The sequence below is a fragment of the Ambystoma mexicanum genome, chromosome 13 (assembly GCF_040938575.1).
Source record: "Ambystoma mexicanum isolate Mex_15411 chromosome 13, UKY_AmexF1_1, whole genome shotgun sequence".
Classification (NCBI taxonomy): domain Eukaryota; kingdom Metazoa; phylum Chordata; class Amphibia; order Caudata; family Ambystomatidae; genus Ambystoma; species Ambystoma mexicanum.
The window spans coordinates 521,193,111-521,218,831 of record NC_090938.1 but is presented as its reverse complement, the minus strand read 5'-3'; the positions used below and the strand labels follow the sequence as shown (position 1 = coordinate 521,218,831).

At 46.4% G+C, this 25,721-nt stretch overlaps 1 protein-coding gene across 1 annotated transcript in view; it reads right to left on the bottom strand.

Annotated features, from left to right (window-relative positions):
• Positions 1-257: 257 nt before the first annotated feature.
• The window catches only part of TMEM106A (transmembrane protein 106A), a 254,513-nt gene continuing 229,049 nt past the window's right edge, over positions 258-25,721 (bottom strand). Inside the window, exon 8 of the mRNA XM_069634207.1 lies at positions 258-516. Coding sequence (XP_069490308.1) covers positions 396-516 — 121 coding nt within the window. The 3' untranslated portion in view covers positions 258-395. The remainder of the gene's footprint in view (positions 517-25,721) is intronic.

Sequence of the window (25,721 nt, the reverse complement as noted above, 5' to 3'; positions counted from 1 at the left end):
CTTGAAAACAGAGTAATACTTCACTGAATAGCAGAATATCTTCCATAAGGGCTTTCTAGCAATAAGCACACAAAAGCAAAAGTACACTTAAAAAATGGGTGGTGAAAGCTCAGCAATACCGATTTAAGAACACTGCATACCGTTACTAAAATACACAACTAGTGCAAAACGAGTTAAGGACAAGCTAAAACTGCAAATGCTTGTCATTCTAACATAAAAATATGAAAAGAACAGTTGTAACCACATCAGAGCCCGAAAGATTTGCTGGGGATTGAACGATAATTAGATCAAAAATTCATTTTCTGCATGTGCATTAGAAAAAAGGCAAACTTTCAGGAGACACAGCCTGTCTCTCCAGCAATACAAAATTACACTGCATGGTCCTTTATATCACATCAGGGTGGGTGACCGTATAAGAGGCGAGGAACCGTGCTGTTGCTTCTGCAATCCACATACTGATAGTCTTCAAAGAATAATTGTTCTGAATGACCCAATAGTGAGCAAGTCACAGTACCCCTGTAAGTAAAATAAGGGAAGTGTTAAGGGATGTAACACTGCATGCTCTTTTGCACTTTGGTCCAGACTACGCGCACATGCAAATTCTTCAAGTGACATACAAACAGGAAATATATTTATTCCTAGACGTAAGAACCATTCCTTGTGTGGCTGTAGTATTAAAGTTTACCTCTTCTTTAAACAGATACAGAAATAGAAACACTTGCAAAACAGTGCAATTTTCTTCATGGTATAATTTTTTAAAAATATGAATTATAATACAGTCCAACTTGAAGGATTTTTATAAAGATCCATCTAAATCACAGTAACAAACAATATTGTAGCCCAGACAGTCCTGATCCCTTCCTTTGGACCCTTTTGTCTGACCCGATACCGCCTTCCAAAATATAATCGGCACCAGGTTAACTCAAATGAATCAGGCTAGACAGTTTGCAACAACCATTACTAAGTGCAACTCAAGTTCCCCATCTGATAGTCTAGAGACGCCTTAATTTTCCTTCACAGGCCAGTTAGGTGATATATCAGGAAGATATCATTGCCATACAGTAAATGCCGACAGAGTTCTTCATTGGTCAGTAGGTATCTACCCATCACCAACAGTGCCCGCCTTCTGTCCAACTTAAAAGCCCAGCAACAGCAGAGTAGGTGTTTAGCAGACTCAATGGTACCAATCCGGCAGAAGCAGCATGTGCGGTTCTTTTCAGGGATTCCCATTCTAGTTGCACCAATTCTCTGCCAAGCCTCTACCACATTAAATTTCAGCCAAATGTATTCCTTACTTTTTTCAGATTGGGAAACTCCTGCACATAGGCTCCCATGGGGGTGGGGGGTGATAGTTTGCGCATTGGTATAGAAGGCACTACTACTTTTTGCTGCTAAATCGCGCCAGGTCTGTTCACCGTTGATTGATATCATATGTATTTTCAGCAATCGGTTAAAGTTAGGTAGTGTAAGAGCCGTAAAGTCAACGGATAAACTACCTTCCCATCTAACCCCCACATTTTAGCACAAGCACATAGTGTTTTTTTTTCTGCTAGCTTCTTACTGCCACTAAAGACTTGCTTAAGAGATTTACGTGATATAGATACATCTTTTGTTTCCTGTCAGATTGAGCTACCGTATAGGTACAGGTTCCTGTTCGTTCCAGTATCTCATACGGCCCGTGCCACTTAGAGACAAGTTTGTTTTCCGAGATATGCAAAAGGACCAATACTTTTTGTCCTACGGAAAATGATCTTAAGTTTACCTTTTTGACATAGGTGGACTTTTGTTGGATTTGGGCCTTTTCCATATGGGTATAAACTAGATCTCAAACAAGTCTCATATGCTCTCCCAACCTGGTAGCAGTTTGCAAAAGGGGAATGGGCGCCTCTTCTCTTTCTTCCCAGGTCTCCTGGAGCATGACCAGGACATCTCTAGGCTCCCTATCATAAAGGAGTTCAAAAGGAGAGTATAGAGGGGATGCCCGAAGGGTTTTCCTTACTGCAAATAGTGCCATGGGTATCATACGGTACCAGTCCTTCCCTCCCTTATCTACCAACTAGGGAATGCATGGGGGTATTTGGTCGCATAGTTAACAATCACGAGGATATATTTGATAACCAGTCTAGATGTTTCTAAAGGTACAATGATGTTCATCCCAAATATAGAGAACAACGGATTTCAATTATTGGTAAAGGATTCAGAGGGGCAGGCAAATGGATGTGTGTACTGCTTTTCTGACATATTGCACATGTCTGAAAAAAGGTTTTAATATCAGCATGGATACCTGGCCAATAAAACTTCCCACTGGGTCTTGGATTGTCCCAAGTGTCCCTCAGTCAGATAGGAATTTGCAATCTATAGTATGATCTTACGGTGGATATTTGGGGATTACTAACTGAGTTTTACTTAGGCCTTCTGTGGATGTTTCTTTTCTAAATAGCAATCCTTGCTTTAAGAAGAAAAAAGGACTTCCCTTCTCTACTCCCTCTCCTTCAGGACTTGCTTGTAAGAAAGCTCAGCGAGAGCTTGGTCATTTCACTGCACGCCAGGTCGGGCAAGATGGTAAGCACTTCTTCCCTTTTCTCTTGAGTGGTAGATAGTTTATCAACTTCCCCAAAGCCCAAGGTACCTCTCTCTGTTTTGTCTAGTTTACCCTCTTTAAAATGAGTAAATTAAGCTTTTTCAAGAATTCATTGTGCTATTTCGTCACCACGATGTTCTGTAAGAGAACCTTCGGGATACCCCGGTGCTAGAAACTCTATACCGAACTTCCCACCCAGGCCAGATTTTGGGTCTAAGAGGGCGTATCAAAACTAAGCCTGTGGGACTCATTCCTCTTCTCCCAGGAGGAATAGCAGCCTACCTGCTGCTACAGATATCAAAGCCTATGGATTCTTTTGTGACAACAGAGGGGTCTGAGGCTCCATGACTAAGCTTCTGGAATTGTAGGGTTCCCCAATTTGGTTCAATTGAGTCACATCCCACGCCTAACACCATATGTAAGGAAGGCATGGTATCACTAGCAAGACAGACACAAGTGACCACAATTCAAGGGCGTTCATTGAACTTTAACAAGGGTGTGATAAACGCATATCTAATCCTAAATCTACAGATAGGAGCAAGCTATGACAATCAAATAATAATAATGCAGTCCTAGTGGAGTCTCGTCAAAATAAAAGGGTTTATACAAAAAAAGTATTGCCAATCCTTACCTCTAAATACAAATAGTGTGGGTTAGTGTTCATCAAAAAGAAAGACGTGTTCACAAAAATATGTCAGGATGTTCAGGCCGTTGGCCTCCCTTCCCTACGTTTTCAGCATGGGACAAGGCGGTTCACTCAAGCATAGCACTCTCGGGCTTCTTCGGCATGAGAACACAGTTCCATTACCAGCATTAGGGCCTTTTGTGCCCAAGTTTCTTAAGTTATCAAAGTTTCTTTATTCCGAGGGCCTGATGTACCAAAACAAACAAAAAGTTCCTTTCCTCTTACAAGCACTCAAGTCAGGTGATTCACTCTTCACCCTGGATCCCCCTCAGACGAACTCAGATTCCTTTTTATACCACAATCGGTACTTTGGTTACCCTCCTCCAATGGTCAGAGAATATTCTTTCTCGGGTAACTCACGGTTCACCCCGGATCCCCCTCAGCAGGGCTCATATCCTTCATCTTCCACAATTAGTATCCCTCAGCCAGGCTCAGACCAATTGCAGTATGTATTAGCTATCGAAGACTTTCGAATGTTCACAGGGTTTAGCTTGACCAATTGAATGACCACTTTGATGCCACAATTTACATTTGCCACCTCTCAGTTGGAGACCTAACAGGGAAATTTGAATGAGAACCCAAGTGGGCCGGACCACTCTGTATATGGTATCTATCTTGGCTTCAAAATTTCAGTCACTCCATGGATGTTCAAATATATTCGTGTTGCTCATTACATACGCTTCACACACTAGTCTCTTCAGATTTCTCGATACAATGTTGCCACTTGCAACCTTGGTTCTAACAGACCAATCTGCTATCAGTCTCCCGACAACGGTTGTGCTGACTTTACTGGTGCCGCTTTGTTGTAGGAGCCAAGAACAGTACCACAGTGGCAATCACTCCTCCCCTCCTGGGCTATCGACGCCGGAGAGCCCTGGGTATCTCCAACACACAATGCATGTTTCTGCATCTTTAATTCCAGGTCTTATGTTTCCTATTCTCGAGGGCTTGTGAAAGTAGCATTTTTTCACCGAAAAGGTCAAGGGCACTTCCCTCCTTGCAACCCTCTCTGGTCTTGCTGTCTTTCTCCTCGTATTAAACTGCTATCTTGGAACTGTTGCTTCCTCGTGTGTTTTGCCTTGCTCAGAGTATGCTTTCCTGTTCCGCCTTTTATCTGTGTGGGGAAGTCTGATGAAAGTCAGGTGTGTGTAATGATCAGTAATTGCCTGACTCTGCCTGACCATTGTGTTGAGACATATGAGGTATACGGCTCGGGTGTTAGTACGCATTATCTCACAGTGAGCTGTCCGTGGGGAAGTGTTTGTGTCCGTAAAGGAGGAGCAGGGGGTTTGAGTTCCTAAGTATCCTACCTGGTAGGATGGGTAGAAGGTGTTACAGGGAAGGGGATACCGCGTCTCACTATCCAGTGTCCCACTCCAACTCCCCTCCCTGAAGACCCCCATCCAGGTGATCCTCCCGGACTGGTCCACCCCCAGGAACATGATCCAAAAGCCATATGTCCTGGCCACCTGGATGACAGATCCCCGGGGATTAGCGGGTGAGACACCTTCTGGTTTCTCACAGGTCCCACAATATCCATACCAATCCTGGAAAATTGAACCTCAATTATTAATAATGGATTTAAGGGAGCTGGTGGAGGCATATGTATGCTAGTTTTCTGGCAGACTGTGCATGCTTGAAGATAGGTTTTTAATGTCAGCGTAAATTCTAGGCCAACAGAATTTATTTGCTATATGTGCTTGAGTTTTGAAATGCCCCAGATGACCTCCCGTCAGATGGGAATGGGATATCTCTAATACCACTGGCTTATGACACTTGGGAACCACCAACTGGGTCTCGAAAAGGTTAAGTCCAGATAAAAAAGGAAGGGTTCCACTTTCTCACAACCCTGTGCCTAAACGCCCTGTGAGAATGACTCAGGCAATAAGGGGTCATTTCTAAGTCAGGAAGTGTCTTGGGCTCTTCCTGTTTTCTAGTTACAGTTTTGGGAGGATGTTCAGGTGTTTCGTCAGCCTCCCCAAAGACTTGAGTCCCCCTGTCCGAACTTTCCTCACCGGATTGATCTTTGAATTTGGGGAACACTGCTTTCTCAAGTACCCCTTGAGCAATCTCATCTCCTAGGTGGATCTGAAATGGATCTTTTCCATGGTTCTGTAGTAAAACTTTAACATCACTGTGAAAGTCGGGGTCTATTACCACCCACTAAGACATTGATCCCAAATCTCCATGCTAATCCTGACTTGGGTGCTAGTCTTATGTATGTATCAGGGGGTGGAATCAGTATTAGGTCAGTAGGTATCCATCTCCTTTATCCTGTGGTAATGGTTTCATTCCTACAACTACAGATATCAAACCCGACAGAGCCTTTAATGTCTACTGAGGGGTTGGATGCTCTGGCACTTAGTTTCTCAAATCTTAGGGTCCCCCAACTTGTATCGTTTGAGCCGCATCCCACTCTTGACACTATCTATGAAGGCATCATGAAACGAGACACAGACAACACAGTCAATATTTACATAAAACACTTTTATTAACTTAAATGTCAGGTTGGAAAAGGCCTAACTTGCTCTATGCAAAGGTGGATTTTCCCTATGTAAATAAAACTAAGGAATGTGAGTCAAAGAGTTCAACTGAAGAATATGTCCAAAACCTATCTTGCCCTCACAACTAATATACACAATGTGTTTGAATGTCAGTAACCAAAAAGAAACAGTGTTCAACATAAAGTTCTGAGCCTCTTCCAGCTCTCAGCTTCGCTTTAGCTCCCATCCCCTATAAAGTAGTTCCAACAAAAAGTTTCAAAGTTCCCTCTCTGGAGTTGAGGATAATCTAGTTTAACCAGTACTCTGGGTTCCCTTCCATGTTCGAAGTAACACAGTTCCAAGTACCAAAAAGCATCACAGTCACATGTCAATAAAGTGTTCAAGCCTTAGGGCTCCCTTCCCAAGACTTAATTTCAGCACAAGATCCTTTGTCTCTTTAAAGTTTGTTGTCACTCTTGTGCATTCTTTAGATGCTGAAATTGTGACAGTGCTGAAATAATCTTCAAGCTTGGTTTCGAAATTTAAAGTTCACAACAGTTTTTCACTTGTAGGTAAAGTAGCATTCATTTTTAGTATACTGCATTGATACTAAGTGATCCGGCCGTGGCAAAATCAGCCGCGGCCGGATCACTTAGTATCAATGCAGTATACTAAAAATGAATGTTTGCATGAGAAAGGTGCGAACTACCAAAAGTTTGCACCTTTCTCATGCGAACACACTTACAGACTACGGGGGCTGCAGGGGTTTAGTATAGTGAGCGGGGTGTTGCGGGGACACCCCTGCAGCCCCCGTTTTTATTTTTGCGGGTGTGCTGCGGGGGTGTCCCCCGCAACACCCTGCTCACCATGCCACAGAGTATAGTGGGCGGGGTGTTGCGGGGCACACCCTTGCAGCCCCCGCAGTCATTTTTTAATTACCTGCAATGCTACCACCAAAGGTTCGAACCTTTGGTGGTAGCATTTTTCGGACATTTTGTACAGTCAGACCTTTTTGTTTTTCGGTCCGATCGTACAAAACCTACTGCATTTAGTGGTCTTTCTTGAAATTCATGTTCTGTTGTAAATCTGAACTTAGTATCTAAGGAACAAGTTACTTACCTATAACTGTTCTCCAGCATGGGTCTGGCATGGATTCACATGCTCATGAATATTCCCTCTCGTCAGGCTGGGAATCCTCGGTAAAAGAAAAATCCGTTTCACTTTCGTTTATAAACTATCTTTTTGCTATAAACCAATCACTGAGCTCTGGGTCATACTGCCCCCAGCCAATGACTGCCCTCTCCCCTAAGCCCCTACTCTGGCAGCCATCTTCAAATTTGGTAGCATGTAAAGTGGCAGTATGACCAAGAAGAGCCGCAGAGGGGCAGGAGGGAGGGTTCACATGTGAATCCATGCCAGACCATTAAGTAACTTGTTCCTTCTCCATAAAGGGGTCTGGCATGGATACACATGCTCATGAATAAAGAATACGTACATACACAACCACGGGGGGGTGGCAAGGCTCAAAAGAAGCAATTACTCTTACCTAATCACCAGGCTCACCTTCAAGCGAACAGGTTGCGTAGCACTGCTTGGCAGACCGCTCTTAGGAATCCCTGTCGACACAGTAGAATTTCGTGAAGGTGTGTGTAGACCTCCAAGTAGCAGCCCTGCACGGGCACACCAGACAAGAACGCCATTGTCACAGAAATCGCTCTGGTAGAATGGGCTCTCGGACATCCAGGCAACGGTCGGTTTGCCAACCGGTGACAATGAGTGATGCAGCCGGAGAGCCACCTGGAGATGGAAGCCTTTGACAAGGCCTTCCCATGGTTCACAGGACCAAGGTTAATAAAATGTTGAAAAGTCTTCCGGAAACTCTTTGTGCGGGCCACATAAAACTTCAGCGCTCGAGCCACATCCAGCGAGCGAGTGCAAAGTCCTTTCAGCCAGCAACAAAGGTGTCGGAAAAAACAGAGGTAACACCAAGTGTTTGTTGAGATTAAATTCTGGCTGAACCTTGGGCATGAAGGAGGGGTGCGGCCGCAGCACCACCCTCGTCTCGTGGAAAGTCAAATAAGGCCGCCTGGAGGACAGGGCCTGGATCTCACCTACTCTCCTGGCAGAGGTGATGGCCACGAGGAAAGCTGTCTTCCAAAACAGGGACTTGAGCGTAGCTTGATGCATCGGCTCGAATGGGGCCCCATGAGCCTAGTCAGCACCACTAGTAAGCACCATGTTGAGTTCCCACGCCGGGGCAGACGCCTTGAGCGGAAACGAACAGAACAGTCATTTGATGAACTCCTTGACTAGACTTAGCCAACGACAAGTATGGCAGGACTTGAGGGGCCCTGACCGTCAGAGGGTTAATCTTCTGTGACTGGCACCAAGTCCCAAAATTCTTCCATTTGTGTCCGTAACACTTCAGAGTCAACAACGCCCTGGCCTTGGCGAGGACCACTGTGCAGTCTGCAGGCAGCTCGTAACCACCAAACTCTAATGCTGCAGGAGCCAGGCATTGATTGTGCATCCTTCCCTGGCGAGAAGATCCGCGACCACTGTTAGTTTGACTGGAGGGGACGCTGACATGCTGAGAAGGTCCGGGTACCCTCAGATTTGCCTCGGCCACGCTGGAGGGACGATGATCATCTTGCACGGGCACCGTCTGAGTTGACTGATGACTCGTAGTGGCAACAGCGGGAACGCATACAGAACAGGCCTTCCCAAAGGAAGGAGAATGCGTCCCACATGCTTCCCGGCTCGGGGAACCTGCTGGCAAACATCCAGCACTTGGTGTTCGTCACCGTCGCAAACAGTCGATCTGGGGACTGCCTCACTTGAGCAAGAGGTTGTCCACTTGATCCTGCCGAAGCTCCCACTCGTGATAAGAGTGCAGCTCCCTGCTGACGCGTCAGCAACGGTGTTTTTGACTCCCACCATGTGAAAAGCAATGATAAACATTCCCTGGGCGACGGCCCAGTGCCACATTTCCTGCGCCTCTCTGGAGATCTGGTGCCCCCCTGCTTCCTTATGTAAAACATTGTGGTGGTATTGTCTGTGAAGACCCTCACCACTTTGCCCTTGAGTGACAGATGAAATGACTTGAAGGCCCAAAACAATGCCCGTAGTTCCAGGACGTTTATGTGTAGCGTCGTCTTCTCCTCCGGCAGCCACAGGCCTCTGGTGTGAGACATCCGGTGTGGCCTCCCCAGCCCTCCAGGGAATGGTCCGTTGTGACCGTCTCCTGGTACGGGGGGCTCTGGAAGTCTGTGCCCCCGGAAATGTTGGAGCGTATGCCCCACCACCTTATCACTCCACGGAACTCCTTGTCGAGCACGATCCTGTCCTAGAAGCTTCTGGACACCTGGATCCAACAGACGTCTAGGAATTCCTGGAGCAGTCGCATCTGCAAACTGAAGAGCTGGATCAGGTAGATACATGATGACGACATGATACCGTGTTGAGCCTGGATCCTAGTTCACTGAGAACCCCAGATCCGTCAGCAGCCGTACGGTCCTCTCCGTGTGATCGACAGCAATGTCTCTTGACTTAGCCCAGATGAGCCAGTCGTCGAGGTATGTGTACATGTGAATTCCCTGTAATCGCAGATGGGCCACCACCAGAGCCAGGCACTTCGTAAAGACTCTGGGTGCCGACTTCAGTCCGAAGTGGAGAGCCGTGAACTGGTAGTGCTTCCCTTGCACGACAAAGCATAGGAACTTGCAATGTTTTTCGTGAATGGGGATGTGGAATTACACATCCTCTAGATCCAACGACGACAGAAAGTCTCCCTCCTCCAGCTGGCCGAGCACATGCTGCAGCATGACCATCCTAAATTTCTGGGACTTGATGTACTTGTTGAGTCGTTGTAGATTGAGAATGGGCCTCCAGCCCCCGGTCTTCTTTCTTACTAGAAAGTATCTTGAGTAAACTCTGGAGCCCCAGAGTCACTCGGAACTAGCTCTATCGCCCCTTTTTTTAACATGGCCGAACGACCAGCAGCAACCGAGGGATGTGTTGTTCCTGCCGGGCCACCGGTGGTATTCGCTGACACTTTCGCTGAAACTCCAAAGTGTGTCCGTGGGCGAGAGCGTCCAGCACCCATCTATTGGTGGAGATGTTCGCCAGCCGGCCTCCCACCAGGGTGCAGGTTTGGGGCCCAATGTCTTGGCCGGTTCAGTCCTGCTTGGCCTTGGAACGACCCCTGTAGTCTTCCTGGGTCATGGAACGGGAGGGTTGGCGGTTAGAGGACCATCCTCTGCTAAAATTCTTCGAAGACCTGCCCGACTTCCCTCCTAAGGAGCGAAAGGACAGATTGTGCTGTTGCAGCATGCCCAGGGCATGGGCTGGCTCCGTGTCAGTCTTGATGGCCTAAAGAGATTCATCGACAGCCTTTCCGAAGAGATTGTCTCCATCGAACAGCATCTCCAAGACCCTCGCCTGGACCTCCTGCCTAAAGTTGGTGGCCTTCAGCCAGCCACAACGACACAAGCAAACCCTGTTGCCCATCTGGCGGAAACCTGTGTCCGCAATGTCCAGGGCCACAGTAATGGCGTGGTCCGATGCTGATGGGCCCCTAGGGGACCCTCGTGTATGGAAACAAGGCACAATCACCACACACGAACTGAAACGCCAGACACGAGGTTCAATTCCCAAAATCTAGGGTTTGTTGCAAAGCAAATCGTCTCAGTCGGGCAACTGGGTCTCACATCCCGCAACGTGTGTCACCCAGACCTCGTGGGACACAAGAGAGCAAGCGTTTTACATCAGTTACATATATACAAAATGATCATCTTATTATCAGTAGTGGTGACACATTCAAAACCGCCCATAATCCATCTTTCTTTGCAATGGTTTGATGATTGACAATTATGACGAATATAACACCCTTCAGACATTTATTCAGCAACAGTTTGCAATTTGAAAAGATGCAGACACCATTCTTTGTTTTAGGGAACATAATGCTCTTGTTCTTACAAGCAAGCTGCGTGCAGGGGAGAGACACATTCCAGGCCTCGCCTTACTATCTTCAAGTTTCTATTCGTGGGCTTGAGGTCAGCTCGATCTACAGTGGCTCAGTGAAGGGGGGCCGCAGAAGAGAGCATAATTCAGCCTTTAACTGTTAATTTCTACAGTTTCTGCCACTCTAGCGAGACTAGCTGGCACCTGCGTGGTGATTAAATGCCTTCTGCTTACTTCCATGGACTTGTGAGGGAGAGAACCGGGGCATTGCTGTCTGGGCTGTCTTTCAACATGCGACTTGTGACCTTGCTTTGTGCATGAGCAAAACGAAATGGAATTCACGTACAGCAAAGCAATTTGAACAGAAGCAAGAAAAGCAAAAACTACCAAAATGGCGAATTCTATTCCATCAAAATGGACGCTATATGGTTATACTGATGATTCTATACTGGCGATTCGGGATATATGATGCAGTTGGTTTTAGGCTAACATAATATACTGTTTACGCTATGGAAGGGCATTTTTCTAGACTCACAAACCCTCCACTTGGCCGTAAGCCAAACGCATCATCCAAACATTACATTGCGACTTCCTCTGACCATGTATCTGATTCTGAACTCTACATACTATTATAATCGTCATCATTATCCTCAACATTAATTGACATGAATTCTTTCACTGTTTTTATTTCATGATTTGTATTTAAATTTAGTCTGGGAGTTCTTTTCTGTGTCACCATGTGTGTGCATTCATCACTTACTTCAGTGCAAATTATTGGTAGACAGTGTATGCAACAACATGTTAAGAACACTGCGAGCACTGCTGCTAAAATTGCAACCAATTTCCATCCCCATGAGCGTAATAATTCCCAAAACCAGGAGCTTATGTCCCATTCCCAACTACCTTCTGGAAGATGGAGTTCAGTGCTCAGGACATGTAATTTCTTTATCGCTTCAAAAATCGTAGGGGAGGAAACACTTACAAATACGCAACATGATGCCGCCACGATTTTACAAACTCCTCCACGATCAGCCAAAATTATGTCGAGAGCCATCCTATTTTGAAGTGTCATCAGTCTGATTGCTTTTTCCTCTAGTCATATTATACAATATATCCGTTGTTCCATTTATTGTTTTCTCTAAAATTCTGGACAGTTGTCTTATGTTATATGAATGTATTGCTTGACCCCAAAATGGTATGAATGATTTTGCTATACCTTCTGCGATTAATCCTCCATCCTCATTTCGCCGCGGCCTTGATCTAGATCATTTTGCTATGTCTGATGTTTTTGAAAGAAATACCCCGGAAATAAAATCCCTAAGTAACAAGTACCTCCCCAATTCCTTGGCAACCAGGGATAAGCTTTTTCCCCACATATGAAGTAGACAGGATCACTTACATATACTGGTTCTTCCCCTCTCTCAAGGATTGCAATGTCCGTACACTTGGTGTATGTTCCTTCTGAATAGGAGCCTTTCTTTTTCAAGCAAAATGGAACAGTGCGAGGACTGTAATTTATTGTATAGGAGGGGGGCACTGTATTTTTATTCCCTTCCGGGTCCATGTGAAACGTGATTACAGATGATTTATATGGCAAATATAGTCTATCTTGTGGCATTACTACTGGTGTTATCTGTCTTGCTTTATGAAATATAGAGCAACCTACAGGTTTCATTGCTTCTTCTTCAAATTCGTCCATGTTTGTCCTATCTAATTGACCCGTTTTCCTCTTATTCCATTTCCCATAATATAGTGCACTTAGGGACACGTAACATGCAGAGCTTAACGGCCATGACTGCACATACCAACCTATTCCCTTCCCACCATGTTGTGGTATATGGGTACACACCCAACAATTATTTTTCCTCAGAATTGCATGTGTCATATTCATTATCAGAAGTAACGTGTTATTCCCATAACCTTCCCTGTGCCTTTCCTCCATCGGGGACAGAGTATAAGAAATTACATGACCGGACTTTTAGTGACAGAAATATTTCTAATAGGTAAAAACACTCCCAAAGGAAGTATCTCTTCTAAATACCATAACACCAGGACTATTGCCATCGGTGCTAATATACTCATAACGCACATGATTACAGTGATGATTAGCATACACCTTTTACGGCATTCATTTTTTTCAATTTTACAGTCTCTATATCTTCTACATTATCAGCATCAGTGCAGGAGGGGGCGGAAGCTGGTACAGGAATTTTCTTAATTCTTCTTCTCCAACAATGTTTGTTGTGAATACCTCTCACCGCTGCACTCATTGAAATACCTGTAAGTTCAGAAATGTTAAAGTGTTTAAGCCAGTTCTAAGCAGCCTGGATTGCTAAATGTTGGGCAAGATTATCGTGCTTCTGCACATTGCTCAAAGGACTCCGGAGCAATCATCAATTGCCTTTGTACCATATGAGCCCCGCTTGTCCGTATGGGGTGATCAACACATGGATTTTGTTTCCAAAGATAGCACCGGGGAGCCGCGTTGAGGAGCTGTCAGATTTGCACAACTCCCACGCCTCTCTCCCCTAGGCCTCCGTTTCCCACTTCATCCTTGATGGGAAATAGAGGCAAAAAAGAAAAGGAAACTAAGATCTGATCACTTCCGATTTCGAGGATGCAGATTGTACCGCCTTGCTCCGGGTACTGTGTGATCGTCAAATAGTGCTTGTGCACTTCCAGATTCACGGCTCGAAGCCAGCCTGCCGCGCAGCGAGAGATGGTGGGTGCCGCAGTGATGATGCAGTTTTCGTGTCAACCTGAAGCAATGCAGGTTGTGCTGGATGAGGTTGGGGCACTCTTAGCCCTTCCTCCTTTGTAGCAATCTTTTCAGGCGTTGTATCAGATTCAGGCAGGCTTTGTGGCAGAGAACTGGCGACAATTTTCTTCGATTCAGAGGCAGCTGTCTTTTCCTGGTCATCTGGATCAGGCAGCTCTTTCAATGGCGATGGAATTCTTTTAGTATGCGTGGCATGTATCCACGCCTTCCTACCGTCCACACGGACCGCTGTCTGTGTTGCCAAGAGAACTTGATAGTGCCCACGCCACCTTAGCAAAAGCGATGACTTTCTTTCAAAGTTTTTCACCAGGATCCAGTCACCTGGTTGCAGAGAATGCCCCGGACCAGTATATTTGACAGGAAGAGCCTCCTGCACCTGCTGATGAATCAAACGAAGTTTCTGTATTAAGATGTAACAATATGTACTAAGCACAGGATATTCTACTTCAATCAACCACCTGGGCTGCGGAGCACACCAAACATTAGCGGGCCTCCCCATTACAATTTCATAGGAGGAGAGTCCAGCCCTCGCTTGCCCAGATGCGCACATGCACAACAAAGCTAAAGGCAAGGCATCCGTCCATTTCAACTCGTTCCCTGTGCAAATTTTACTCATTTTACTCTTCAATATGCCGTTCTGGCATTCAACAAGTCCCGCACTCATCGGAAGTCTGGCGCAATGGAATCTTTTATCAATCTGAAGACCTGCGCAAATCTGTAATATTACAGCGCCAACAAAATGCAGGCAGTTGTCTGACCATATGACCCGGGGCAGGCCAAAAGGTGAAAAAATACTCCTTTAGCATCACTTTAGCTGTACTCATAGCTGTACAATCCTTCAGTGGATATGTTTCCACCCATTTACTGAACGCACACACTACCACCAGAACGTATTTCAAGTTCTGGCACCTTTCCATTTCTATAAAACCTCGCCTTCCTGAAGGATCTCCATCGCCTCGACGCACTTGTCCTTGGGTAGGAAATCCAGGATCTGGGCCATCTTGTACCAAAGCTCCCGGTCGTACCTGGCCAGGATAGCCAAATCATTGGCAGCCTTGACCATTGTCGACGCAGAGTAGATGACCTTCCTACCCATGGCATCCAACTTCTTCCACTCACTGTCCGGGGGAACGGAGGCTGAAGATGACGAGTTGGACGACTTCTTCCTCGCAGCAGCCAAGACCACAGAGTCTGGTGACAGCTGTGACTGCAAACACTTGTGTGCAGACTCCGGGACCCGGTATTTCTTTTCAAGCCGGTCCCTTTTCACCAGAGTGGAGGCAAGGTTCTTCAGCAGTGCCAGCCCATCATCCCAGATGTAGTCTAGGAGGGGCACCACTAAAATGGTCTTCCTCTTCACCTCCCGGCGTTGATACAGGAGCTGAAAGAGCTCTGAAGCACGGGCAATTATTGAGTGGAAGGAACCCACTTCGTCTGGGGGAGAAGCCCTTGGCGGGGGAGAGAGGCCGCCGTCATCATTGGTGTCAGTCGTCGCTGTGTCCGTCGCCATATCCCTGGGGTTGGGGGTGGGAGGATATCAGCAGTTGGAGTGGAAGCATAGAGTGCCTCCAACTCTTCTTCGGCGGTGGTGGTCCCACTGTCAATTGGGTCATTGCTGGTGGAGCGGACGGTTGCAGCGCCGGCATCCTCTTCTGAATCTCTGACACTAGCGTGTGGAGGGTCAAGAGAATATCATGAGACAGATCTCTGAGTGGTGCCTGGGGAGTAGGGTCGCTGGGCCCAGCGCATATGTAATCCTGCCCGCTGACGTTGTCGCCACCTCCGGCGGGTACCTCCTCGACGTTTCCGTTTTCGTCTCCAACGTCCTCCGGGATGGTGTGGACGGAACCCCCCCCATCCTCCACGTTGGAAGAAGAAATATATGTTCCTTGGAGTTCTTCCAATGCCCCGCCCTCTTTGTGTCCCGAAGGGTCGACTCCAGGCTCAGAGATGGCATCCTCTTTCACTGGGTCTTTTCCACTGGCTTGGCCGAAGCCTCCCACCTGGGAGGAAGAGCCACCCTGGTGCCGTAGGGGTACCAGGGTTGCCACCACCAGCTCGATAGATGCAAACGACTTAGCCTGTATGGCCTGGGCCTTCACGGCAGTTCCACAACCTTTCCCTGTGCCTTAGCCTTCTCCGTTTTCTCCCGTAGCTTCCCCGGGCTAGTCAACTTTCTCTTCGACGAAGAGCTGGAGCATGGCTGAAAATTGAGGCCGCTTGAGATGAAGAACACGCCCTGGCCGACGAGGGACCCACTTGCGCAGCGACCCAGACGGAACCGGACTCGCAATGCTTGGCCTAGTCTTGGACCCCCACGGATTGAGCGCCCTCAAGGGACTTAGAAGCCCGCTCTGGCTGGCTGGATCCAGAGGATGCATGCCCCTGTGAACCACGCGGGGCAGGGGCCCGGCTTTGAGCCAGGCAGCCAGTCTGATGTGCCGATCCTTCATAGTGCACTTGGTAAATCCACAGGAGATCTCGCAATCCTCTTCCTTGTGCGTCGGATGAAAACAATAAAAGGCACTAGGAATGTTTATCGTCCATGAAAACATTCCGTAAACCGCAGCTGATGCAGAGCTTGAAGAGGGAAGCCACACCCTTCTCCTCCGACATGATCCGGCGCAGTGTAGGCCTGATGGCCTTCTGGAAACTTCCAAGAAGAAACACTCAATGAATTCGCCCTTGAGGGGAGATGAAAGATGCGGAAAAACGGATCCCTGTTAAACAGATCAAGAAATGATGGAGCATACGGGCTTGATTGAACAAAAATAGGTTTTTCCTAGCCAAAAAGAGCAAAAAACGCAGAACGCTCCAAGAGTGAAACACAAGGACTCCCAACACTTGAACATGCAGTAAAAATCTGAAGGTGGCTGCCAGAGGAGGAGCTTAGGGGAGAGGGGAGTCATTGCCTGGGGGCAGAAGGACAAAGAGCTCAGTGATTGGTTTATAGGAGAAACAAAAGTGAAACTTTTTTCTTTTACCGAGGATTCCCAGCCTGACGACGGGGAATATTCATGAGCATGTGAATCCATGCCAGACCACATGCTGAAGAACAGTTCTGCTTTCATATGAGGTTTCCACTGAGTTCGGTATTCAAGAAATAAAGATTGTATTCAGTTTAGTCTTCAATAGGTATAGAGTGCCTCTGTTAATATTTTCCTTCAGTTCGATTTTCATTAAATCTAGTTTGTGTAAATGTTGGTCTTTAATAGGCATGGGTTGTGCTTGTTTTTTCATTCAGTTCAATATTCAGAAAGCACATGGTTTGCATTCAGAATGCCTTTCGTTTAACCAGTGGTATAATATATTCTTCATTCACTTGAAAAGTAATGTTTAACCTACAGAAACGTTCGAAAACATGTTTTCTCCCACACGCGACCACTCTGATACCAAGTATTTTTAGTTATTTGAATTTGAACAATGGATTGAACCAGAGACCTTCAAAAACTTGTTTCTTCAAACACAAGACCACTCCGATACAATGTATTTCTCGATTAGCTCAGTGTAATGCTCGCACACCGGGTTCCTTAATGGATAGAAACTCACTGGTCACGTTCAAAGGCTTTACAGCAGTCTGGATCAGACGGCCTTCTGCTCCTCAAGTCTGGGGTCTCATACCTGCCCCTCAGACACCTATGTGTCCACGTCTCAGCACATGGGAACGAGCTTCTTGAACGAACATAAAAGGGACAGCATCTTCACACGGCTCCCTTTGTAAAAATCGTTTCCCTGCACAGAGTGCCAGCTCCCTTCCTGCTGCTGTTCCAAGTATAAGCTTCCCCATTGTCTCTGCTTACCCCATTGTCTCATACTGTGAGGCTGGTCTCCATTTATACACCTGTAGCTCCTTGGCAGGCTGCAGGTGTGAGTATTCAATTAGTCCTGCCCGACCACAATTAATGGGATATGCCTGACCCTGACAGCTCTTAGCAGGCATCCTTTTTGTCCCAGTATCAGAGTGGTGAAAGAGCATGGTCTTCATTGCTCTTAATTGCTGCTTCTTCGTCCCAATACTGTCAAGTGTCAAATGGGGAGAAATGAGGGGGAACAGGCTTATAACGGCCCATGAAGAGATGGGACAAGGGTTGGGTTGGTGGCTAAAGGGAAAAGGGGATGCCATGTCTCGCCCAACGGCACCCCACTTCCATTCCCAAAGGAACCTCCAGCCAGGTGATCCTCCCTCACTTCTCCGCCCTGACGGTCGGGATCCAATAGCGATTGCCTTTCCCCGGCCACCTGCGTAGAGGATCCAAGAGGTTTAGGAGTGAGAATACCCTTAGGTTTCTCACAGAAAGCCCTGCCCGGGAAGCATACTAGGCATGCTCAAGTGGAACAGTATGTGTAAACTACATCACCTAAGGAAGTCCTGAGAAGGTTTACATCAGGACTTGAAAAAGGCTCTGTTTAAACATATTGAAAAGGAGTGTAAACTTGGCAGGAGAGTACACCAGGTATCCTAACAAGATACAGACTAACAGCCAAGTTGTTTTGTGTACCAGTTGTGTGGTTGATCAGGAGAAACTTAAGGAACTAATATTCTTGAAAGTATAACACAGATTTGATATTGATATGTTATTTATATCGCGCTCTTACACAAGTGTTTCAAAGCGCTGCAAGGGCGGGGAACAGGGGAGAACAAAACAACAGTCTTACTAGGCCCAGTGACATTGAGGATGTGCAAGTGCATGGGAGAGGGAGAGGGGAAAAGTACATGAGAGGGGGGAGAAGTGAAAAGTGCGAAGCAAAGGAGAAAACAGATAAATAATAAATAAATAATAAAAGGCAACAAACAAGGTAGTGCAGCCAGCAAGTGCAGGAGGAAAAAGGGGGGGCTGTATGGGTACAGATACAGACCCCAGTGCAAGGGGTGGCCTGGAGGCAGTGCTGAAGGGTGGCAGGGTGAGCAGGTACCTGGGCCCGGAAGACAGAGGGTAGGCCAGGTGCACGGTGCCGAGAGAGAACAGATCAGCAGGGGAGAAGGGAGGGCGAAGGCATAAGCAAAGAGGAAGGTCTTGAGGTGCTTCCGGAACCGGAGATGGTTCTCCTCAAGTTTCAGATTGGCAGGGAGGCTGAAGACAGAGATCTACCCCCAGCTCATTTCTTTGAAAAACGACTGACCCTGAGGGAGTTCAAGGTAGAGGAGCAAAGAGCCTGAGAGGGGAGGTATTTGCAGAGGGATAGCTGAAGGTGTTTTGGACCCAGGCCCCAGAAAGCATTGTGGACAATGCAGAGGGTTTTGAATTTAATCCTTGCATCCACTGGGAGCCAGTGGAGAGATTTCAGAGCTGGAGAGATACAATCCCAGGGCTTGAAGCCAAGGACAAGTCTCGCAGTCCTGTTCTGGATTAGTTGCAGAGGGCGGAATGTAGAGGCACATAGATTTAGAAGGTGCTGTTACAATAGTCCAACCTAGAGAGAACCAGAGCTTGGGAGACAGTGAGCTCCTGGGGGAAGCAGAGGAAATGCAGAGTACCTCTGAGGAGGTGCAGTAGGAAGTTTGACAAAGATGTGGGCGGAGAAGGAAAGTGTGGAGTCAAAGATGACCCTGAGGTTCCTAGCCTCGAAGGTGGAAGTAGGAGTGGTGGGGGTAGGAGGATGGCCAAGAGAGGCTGGCAAGAGAGTGAAGGGAAAGGAGGGTGAAGGTGTGCCATGAGGAGGATCTCCGCCTTGCTGGCATTCAGACACATATCGTTGGCGGCACACCAATTTTGAATGGAAGTAAGGAAATCAGAGAAGGAGAGGGAGTGGCTGAGGGAAGCCGGAAAATGAGTTGAGTGTCGTCAGCATAGCACTGGAAACTGGTGCAGAACATGGCAATGCAGTGGGCAAGAGTTGCCAGGTATTGGTTGAAAAGCCAGGGCGAGAGGTTAGGCCCCTGGGTAACACCACGGGTAGAGAGGGAGATAGGTGATCAGAAGGATCCAAGTTGGACCTGGCAGGGTCAATCAGAGAGGAAAGAAGTCAGCCAGGCCAGAACATGATCGGTGATACCCAGGTTATCACAGAGACAGTTGAGCAGGATGGTATGGTTGACTGTGTCGAAGGCAGAAGAGAGATCGAGTAGGATGAGGACAGAGGGAATGTTAGAGTCCAGGTTGGAGAGCAGATCTTCACAGATGCTCAGGAGAGCAGTTTCCGTGCTTCCGGCAGCTCTGAAGCCAGACTGGTGGTCATGGAGAGAGCTAATAGAATCAGAATTAAGGTTAAGCTGAGAGATGGCCAGCTTTTTCAGGAGTTTGCCCAGAAAAGGAGTAATGGAAATTGGGCGATAGTTAGCTGGACAAGAAGGATCAGCTGTGGATTTCCTGAGAAGAGGATGCACAACGGAGTGTTTCAGAGGCGAGGGGAAGAATCCTGAGGCAAAGGAATGGTTGCAGAAATCGGCAAGGGCCTGGAGAGAGGGTATCTATGTGGTCCTTGATGGTTTTAAAGGAACAGGGATGAATCAGTTTTAACAAGGCTTTCATAGATCGGAATTGTCTAGCAATCTCATCAGGGGAGAAAAGAGGAAAGGATGAGAAAGAGGGATGGAGGGAGGAGGCTGAAGGAGGGTCAGCATGCAAAGATGGGGAGGGGAGGGCCAGGAGAGGGTCAACAGGATGTCCTGTGTTTTTGGAATAAAGAGAGAGGCAAGGGCATTGCAAAGAGTCTTGGAGGCAACAGGAGGGGTAGAGACTGCAGTTGGGTTGGCCAGCACCTTGCAGATTTGAAAGAGTTTGGCGGAGTTGTTAGAGGCCGCAGAGACACGGGCTTGAATGTGGACTCTCTTCTTGGCGAGGACAGAGTCTGTATTGCTTTCGACAGGCCAGTTTCTCGATTTAGAGAAATCCAGGTGAAGGGGAACCACCCCCTGGAAAAGGGACTCTATCCTTCTGGAACTTTTTTGTTGGAGTTACACATTTCCTTTTTGAACATTTGTATACTACTCAAGGCCAAAGACATTTTCACTTTGACTTTAGAGTTGATTTTTAGAATGTGAGGGCCTGAATAGTACTTTGGACATGGGACGTTTCGCTTTGGGCATTTGGACATTCAACAGACCCTTATTTTTGTTTCAGGTAGGGAAACACCTCTTAGTGCACAGAGAGGCATTTTTCAACCCCCTCTTTCTTTTGCCAATAAAAGTTTATAGCCAAAACCATGAACCCCCTGTGTCTGCGCCTCATTTCTAGCTCCTCACATATGGTGTTGAGTGGGATCGGGCTCAGTTGACACACACTTGGGAACCCTCAGGTTTGAAAAACCTAGCAACAGAACTTCTGATCCATCAGTAGCTACAGGAAATTCTATTGGATCTGATTTGTGTAGCATTAGGGGACAGTTAATACAACCTTGAGACCAAATATTGATCCCCAATGATCTGGTCTTGATTCCCCCATCAGGCACTTACATTAGACTGGCTTCTCAGTCAGACGAGGCTTTGTGATATGGCCTACATATTTTAGCATGCGTCATAGACCCGGACTATATAGGCAACATAAACATCCAGACTCAAAACAGTGGAAAAGATGCATATCAAGCAAAGGTAGGAAAGAAAATAGACCAGAGGATCCTGGAGAGGGCTTTGTTTCCCAAAGCACAGGAAGATAAGAAAGCTGATAAAACTGAGAGGGGAGCAAAGACTTTGGGCTGGGAGACAAGGATCCCCCAACCACATGCAAGGCATTATCACCTAAACCCCTCTGGGAAGGAGCTGAGATTATTCCAGCCTTGGCTTTCACCCAAAGAAATGATCCCTTGCTTGCAGAATCTTTCCTTCACGTGTTATCTGAAGAGGAGTGCAAGCAGAAAAGGGGGCATGTTCTTTATAAACACCAGACTACTCCATAGAGGTGATCTTAGCCCTGATGGTAGCCCCATATCTCAGATAATGGTACCCAAAAGTCACAAAAGAATATTAGAAATTATTCACTTCCATTTAACAGGTGGTCACTTAGGAACAGCCAAGACACAGGCACAAATATCAAGCCATTTCTAGTGACGAAGAAACTATGCCGATGTGAAAAACTTCATGTTTACTTGTGCTCTGTGCCAAAAGACCAGTTTTCAACTGCCTCCTTCTGCTCCATTACAACCTTTACCCACCATTGATGGACACGTTTCCAGTATAGGCATGGACGTAGTTGGGGCCCCTTGAACAATCGAAATTGGGGATCTGACATATTGGTAATTGTGGATTATACAACTCGATACCCAAAAGCATTCCCATTATGCAATAATACGACCCAACAAATTCTCAAACACCTGAACCCATTTTTCTCACGAGTTGCGTTCCCGAAGGAGAACCTAACGGGCCAGGGAACTACTTTCATGAGTTGGTTAATGGCAGAGGTCAAAGAAATTCTACATATAAAAACTTGCAGGACTTCGGCTTATCACCTGCAAACTGACGGATTGGTGGAATGATTCAATAAAACCTTGAAGCATATTTTAAAGAAATTAGTTGAGGCAGGTGTCAAGAAACGGGGTTATCATGACACTGTGGGCCCTTTTTGCTGTCCAGAAAACAATACAATCCTCAACAGTATTTTCTCCATTTGAATTATTACATGGCACAGAACCATGGGATTTCTTGGACATGTTACGGGAGACCTGAGAGAAAAGGTATCCTGCCCCTTTCCCAAACAGCACAGCGGTTAAAAGAACATATGGCTACTGTCAGAACAATAGCTCAAACCCACATAGTTAATGCTCTAGAAAACCAAAAGATCTACCATGAAAAGAAAGCTTTTCTCAGGTCCTTTTCCATTGGACAAAAAGTGCTCGTTCTCCTCCCATCTTCTGAAAATAAGATGTTGTCCAAATGACAAAGTTCTTATGAGGTGATAGAGCAGACAGGGACATATGATTATCGAATTTCCCAACCCGACAGAGGAATTAAGACCTATATCTATCACATAACTCTGAAGGAGTGGAGAGAGGATCCCAATGAGAAAACTACAGTAGTATTAACCAGTCTATTAACCGAAGAAAAGAACCAGAGAAAAATACCTTGATTCCTTCCCACCTATTCCAAAATCAGAGAGAAGATATGTTAGAGTTGCTAGAACAGTTTTCTGAAGTCTTTAGATGCGAGCCAGGAACAGTAAAAGGGGGTTTTCACTACATCCATATACCCCCAGGGAAGTTGGTCCATTTAAAACATTACCGGATCCCAGAGGTCAGAAAAAGAATAGTCATACAGGAAGTGGAGAATATGCTAAGATCTGACATCCTTGAACCATCCGAGAGTCCTCGGTCCTCTCCGACACTACTTGTTGCCAAGCCGGATCAATCATGGAGGTTCTGTATTGACTTCAGCAAGGTGAACAAGATATCGCAATTCAACAGTTATCTAATGCCCAGGATAGACAATCTATTGGGATTGGGGTCCGCCATTTTCCTCTCCACGACTGATCTGATGAAAGGGTACTGGCAAGTACCTGTTAATCCAGAGGACAAGCGAAAACAGCTTTCTCCACGCCTATTGTACTATTCCAGTTCAGAGTATTACCTTTTGAACAGCACTGGGCCCTGGCCACCTTTCAAAGGTTAATGGACCAAACCTTCATGGGAAGAACATCTACAACACCTATACTTAGTTACCAGAGCCTTGAGGAGAGTCAGGCTCAGAGCAAACCCCAAAAAATGTCACTTGGCACAATCAGCAGTCCAGCCTCTTGGATTTGTTGTGGCTAAAGGGGTAGTTCAACCACAGAATGAGAAGGTGAAAGCTGTCCAGGAAACTTCAGTGCCCAGAATCAAGAAAGATTTATTACCCTTTTCAGGTCTAGGGGGGTATTACAGATGATTCATCCCCAGTTATTCTTTCATCACGTCTTGCCTCACTGATAAACTTAAGAATGTAGAACGGCAAAAGATAAAGTGAAGAGATTAAGACCAACTGTGTTTTGATAAACTCTTATGTGCAGTGAACCAGTGGTAAAGGTGGCAGATTTAAACAAAGAGTTTGTTTTATAGACCGACACTTCACGTGTCGGGTTGGGGCTGTCCTTTCACAAAATCACAATGGCATTCAATACAAAATCCTTTATATCAGTAGGAAACTAAACCGCGGAGAAAAGAACTATGCCACCCGAGTGGCAGAAAATTTAGATTGATCGCAGATCACTCTCCATTAAAATGGATGAACCTCCGCAAGGACACCAATGCACGGGTCATGTGCTGATTCTTAGACATGCAGCCCTATTGTTTCACGGTAGAACACTGAAAAGGAAGAGAACAGGGAAATGTAGTCTTCCTTTTCCGTTTCCCAATAGGTACTGAGAGAACCAGCAGCATTAGGGGAAGGGTGTGTGATGAATCCGATGGCGTCATCACTCCTTTCGCAGCAGTGACCTCTCCCCATGTGGCCAGCAGCCGCTACCAGATCCTGACCCTGGGGGCGGCTATATGAGGGAGGATCACATGGGGGCAGGCAACCCTCAGGGGAGTGACATGACCTAAGAAGAGATATTGTATCCCCCTTTTTCTTTTGAGGATACTCCATCCATTCCCCATGCCTTTATGGAATATTGTCAAACCCCCGCTCACTCACCTAGGAAGACTCCTGAAAACACCTTCCCATATTCTGCAAACAAGCCATCAAGAAATGCCTTGCCTTTCAAATCACTGAGAACACTGTCCGAGACTTTGCCCACAAGTTATCAAGAACAGACTTCTATTTTCCTAAATGCAAAAATACTGCACACAAGAAGATAAGCTGAGTAATGAAGATCAATGGAGGCCAAGAGCACAAGCTGTGCTCTAGTTGTTGCAAGAACATGCCTGATACCGGGAGATTTAAACCGGCGAACCAACTGACAAGCAGACTCTGTTTTGACTGAGGGACTGCAGTGCTGGAGTGAGGTCCCTGGAGCCAACCAGCTCATTGAAGAGGCAGAGGAGAGCTGACTGAAGGGTACGGCATGCTGCGAGGATTCCCGAAGAAGGTCAAAGCCTCCAGAGCATTTGCAGGACTGAGAGGCAGCTTCCACACCGCCTGAGCACGGAAAGACGCTTAACAGAGGAGCTGGAACCGCAAGAGACACAGAAGCCACAGCACATAGGTAGCAGAAGCGAGTGGAATACCGAAGAGCCCACAAAGGCTTGCCGCAGGCAAACCTACACATGCCATCAAGAGCCAGTGAGACCACCCCAGGGAAGCGGGGACCCCGGGCCGTATTGGCAACTCTGCCGAAAGCAAACACACAGTGAATAAAGTATATGAGAAAGAGCAAGCAAGCGAATATCACTTAAAGAGATAGAACAAAGTAAACATAAGAGACTGTCAAGTTTGTAGGTGTATGCCGTATACACAAGAGAAAAACCCTGGCATATACCAGGCAGATTCAAGTCACAAGACAAAAGCCCGTAGGAGAGTATACCAGGCAGTTGCAAGTGTGTTCATATAAGAAAGCCCTGGAAGGAGAGTATACCAGGCGGATGCCAGTTGCAAGTGTGTTCATATGAGAATGCTATGGCAGGGAAGCATACCAGGCAAGGTTAAGTGGAATCGTGTGTGTAAAATACATCCCAAAAGGAAGTCCTGAGAACGATACATCAGAGCTAGAAAAAGGGTGTGTTTAAACATATTGAAAAGGAGTGAAAACCTGGTAGGAGATTACACCAGTTATACGACCAAGATAGAGACTAACAGCCAAGTTGTTTTATGTACCAGTTGTGTTGTTGATCAAGAGAAACTTAAGGAACTTATATTCTTGAAAGTATAAAACAGAGTGAAGAGAAATCCAGCGGAAGGGAATCACCCTCTGGAACAAGGAACACTATCCTTCTGGAATCTTTGTGTTAGGGTTACACATTTTGTTTTTGAACATTTTTATACTACTCAAGGCCAAAGACATTTTCCCTTTCACCTTGGAGTTGATTTTTAGAATGTGAGGGAAAAAATAGTAGTTTGAACACAGGACATTTTGCTTTCAACATTCTGACATTCGACAGACCCTTAGTTTTGTTTGAGGTAGGGAAACACCTTGTGGTGTAGGGACAGAGAGGTTTTTCCCATCCCCCTTTTCTTTTGTCAGTAAAGGTTTATGGCCAAACCCATAAATCCCTGTGTCTGCATCTCTTTCCTGACTCCTTACAGGTGGAATACAATGTACAGAGTACCATATAAGGTTACAAAATAAGGGCTTGTAAAAACTGCGCACGCTTATTGTAGTTTTGGCAAAAAAGATTATGCAGTATGCCACAAGGGACTAGCTTGTTAAGATAGTCTTTTTAGGAGTA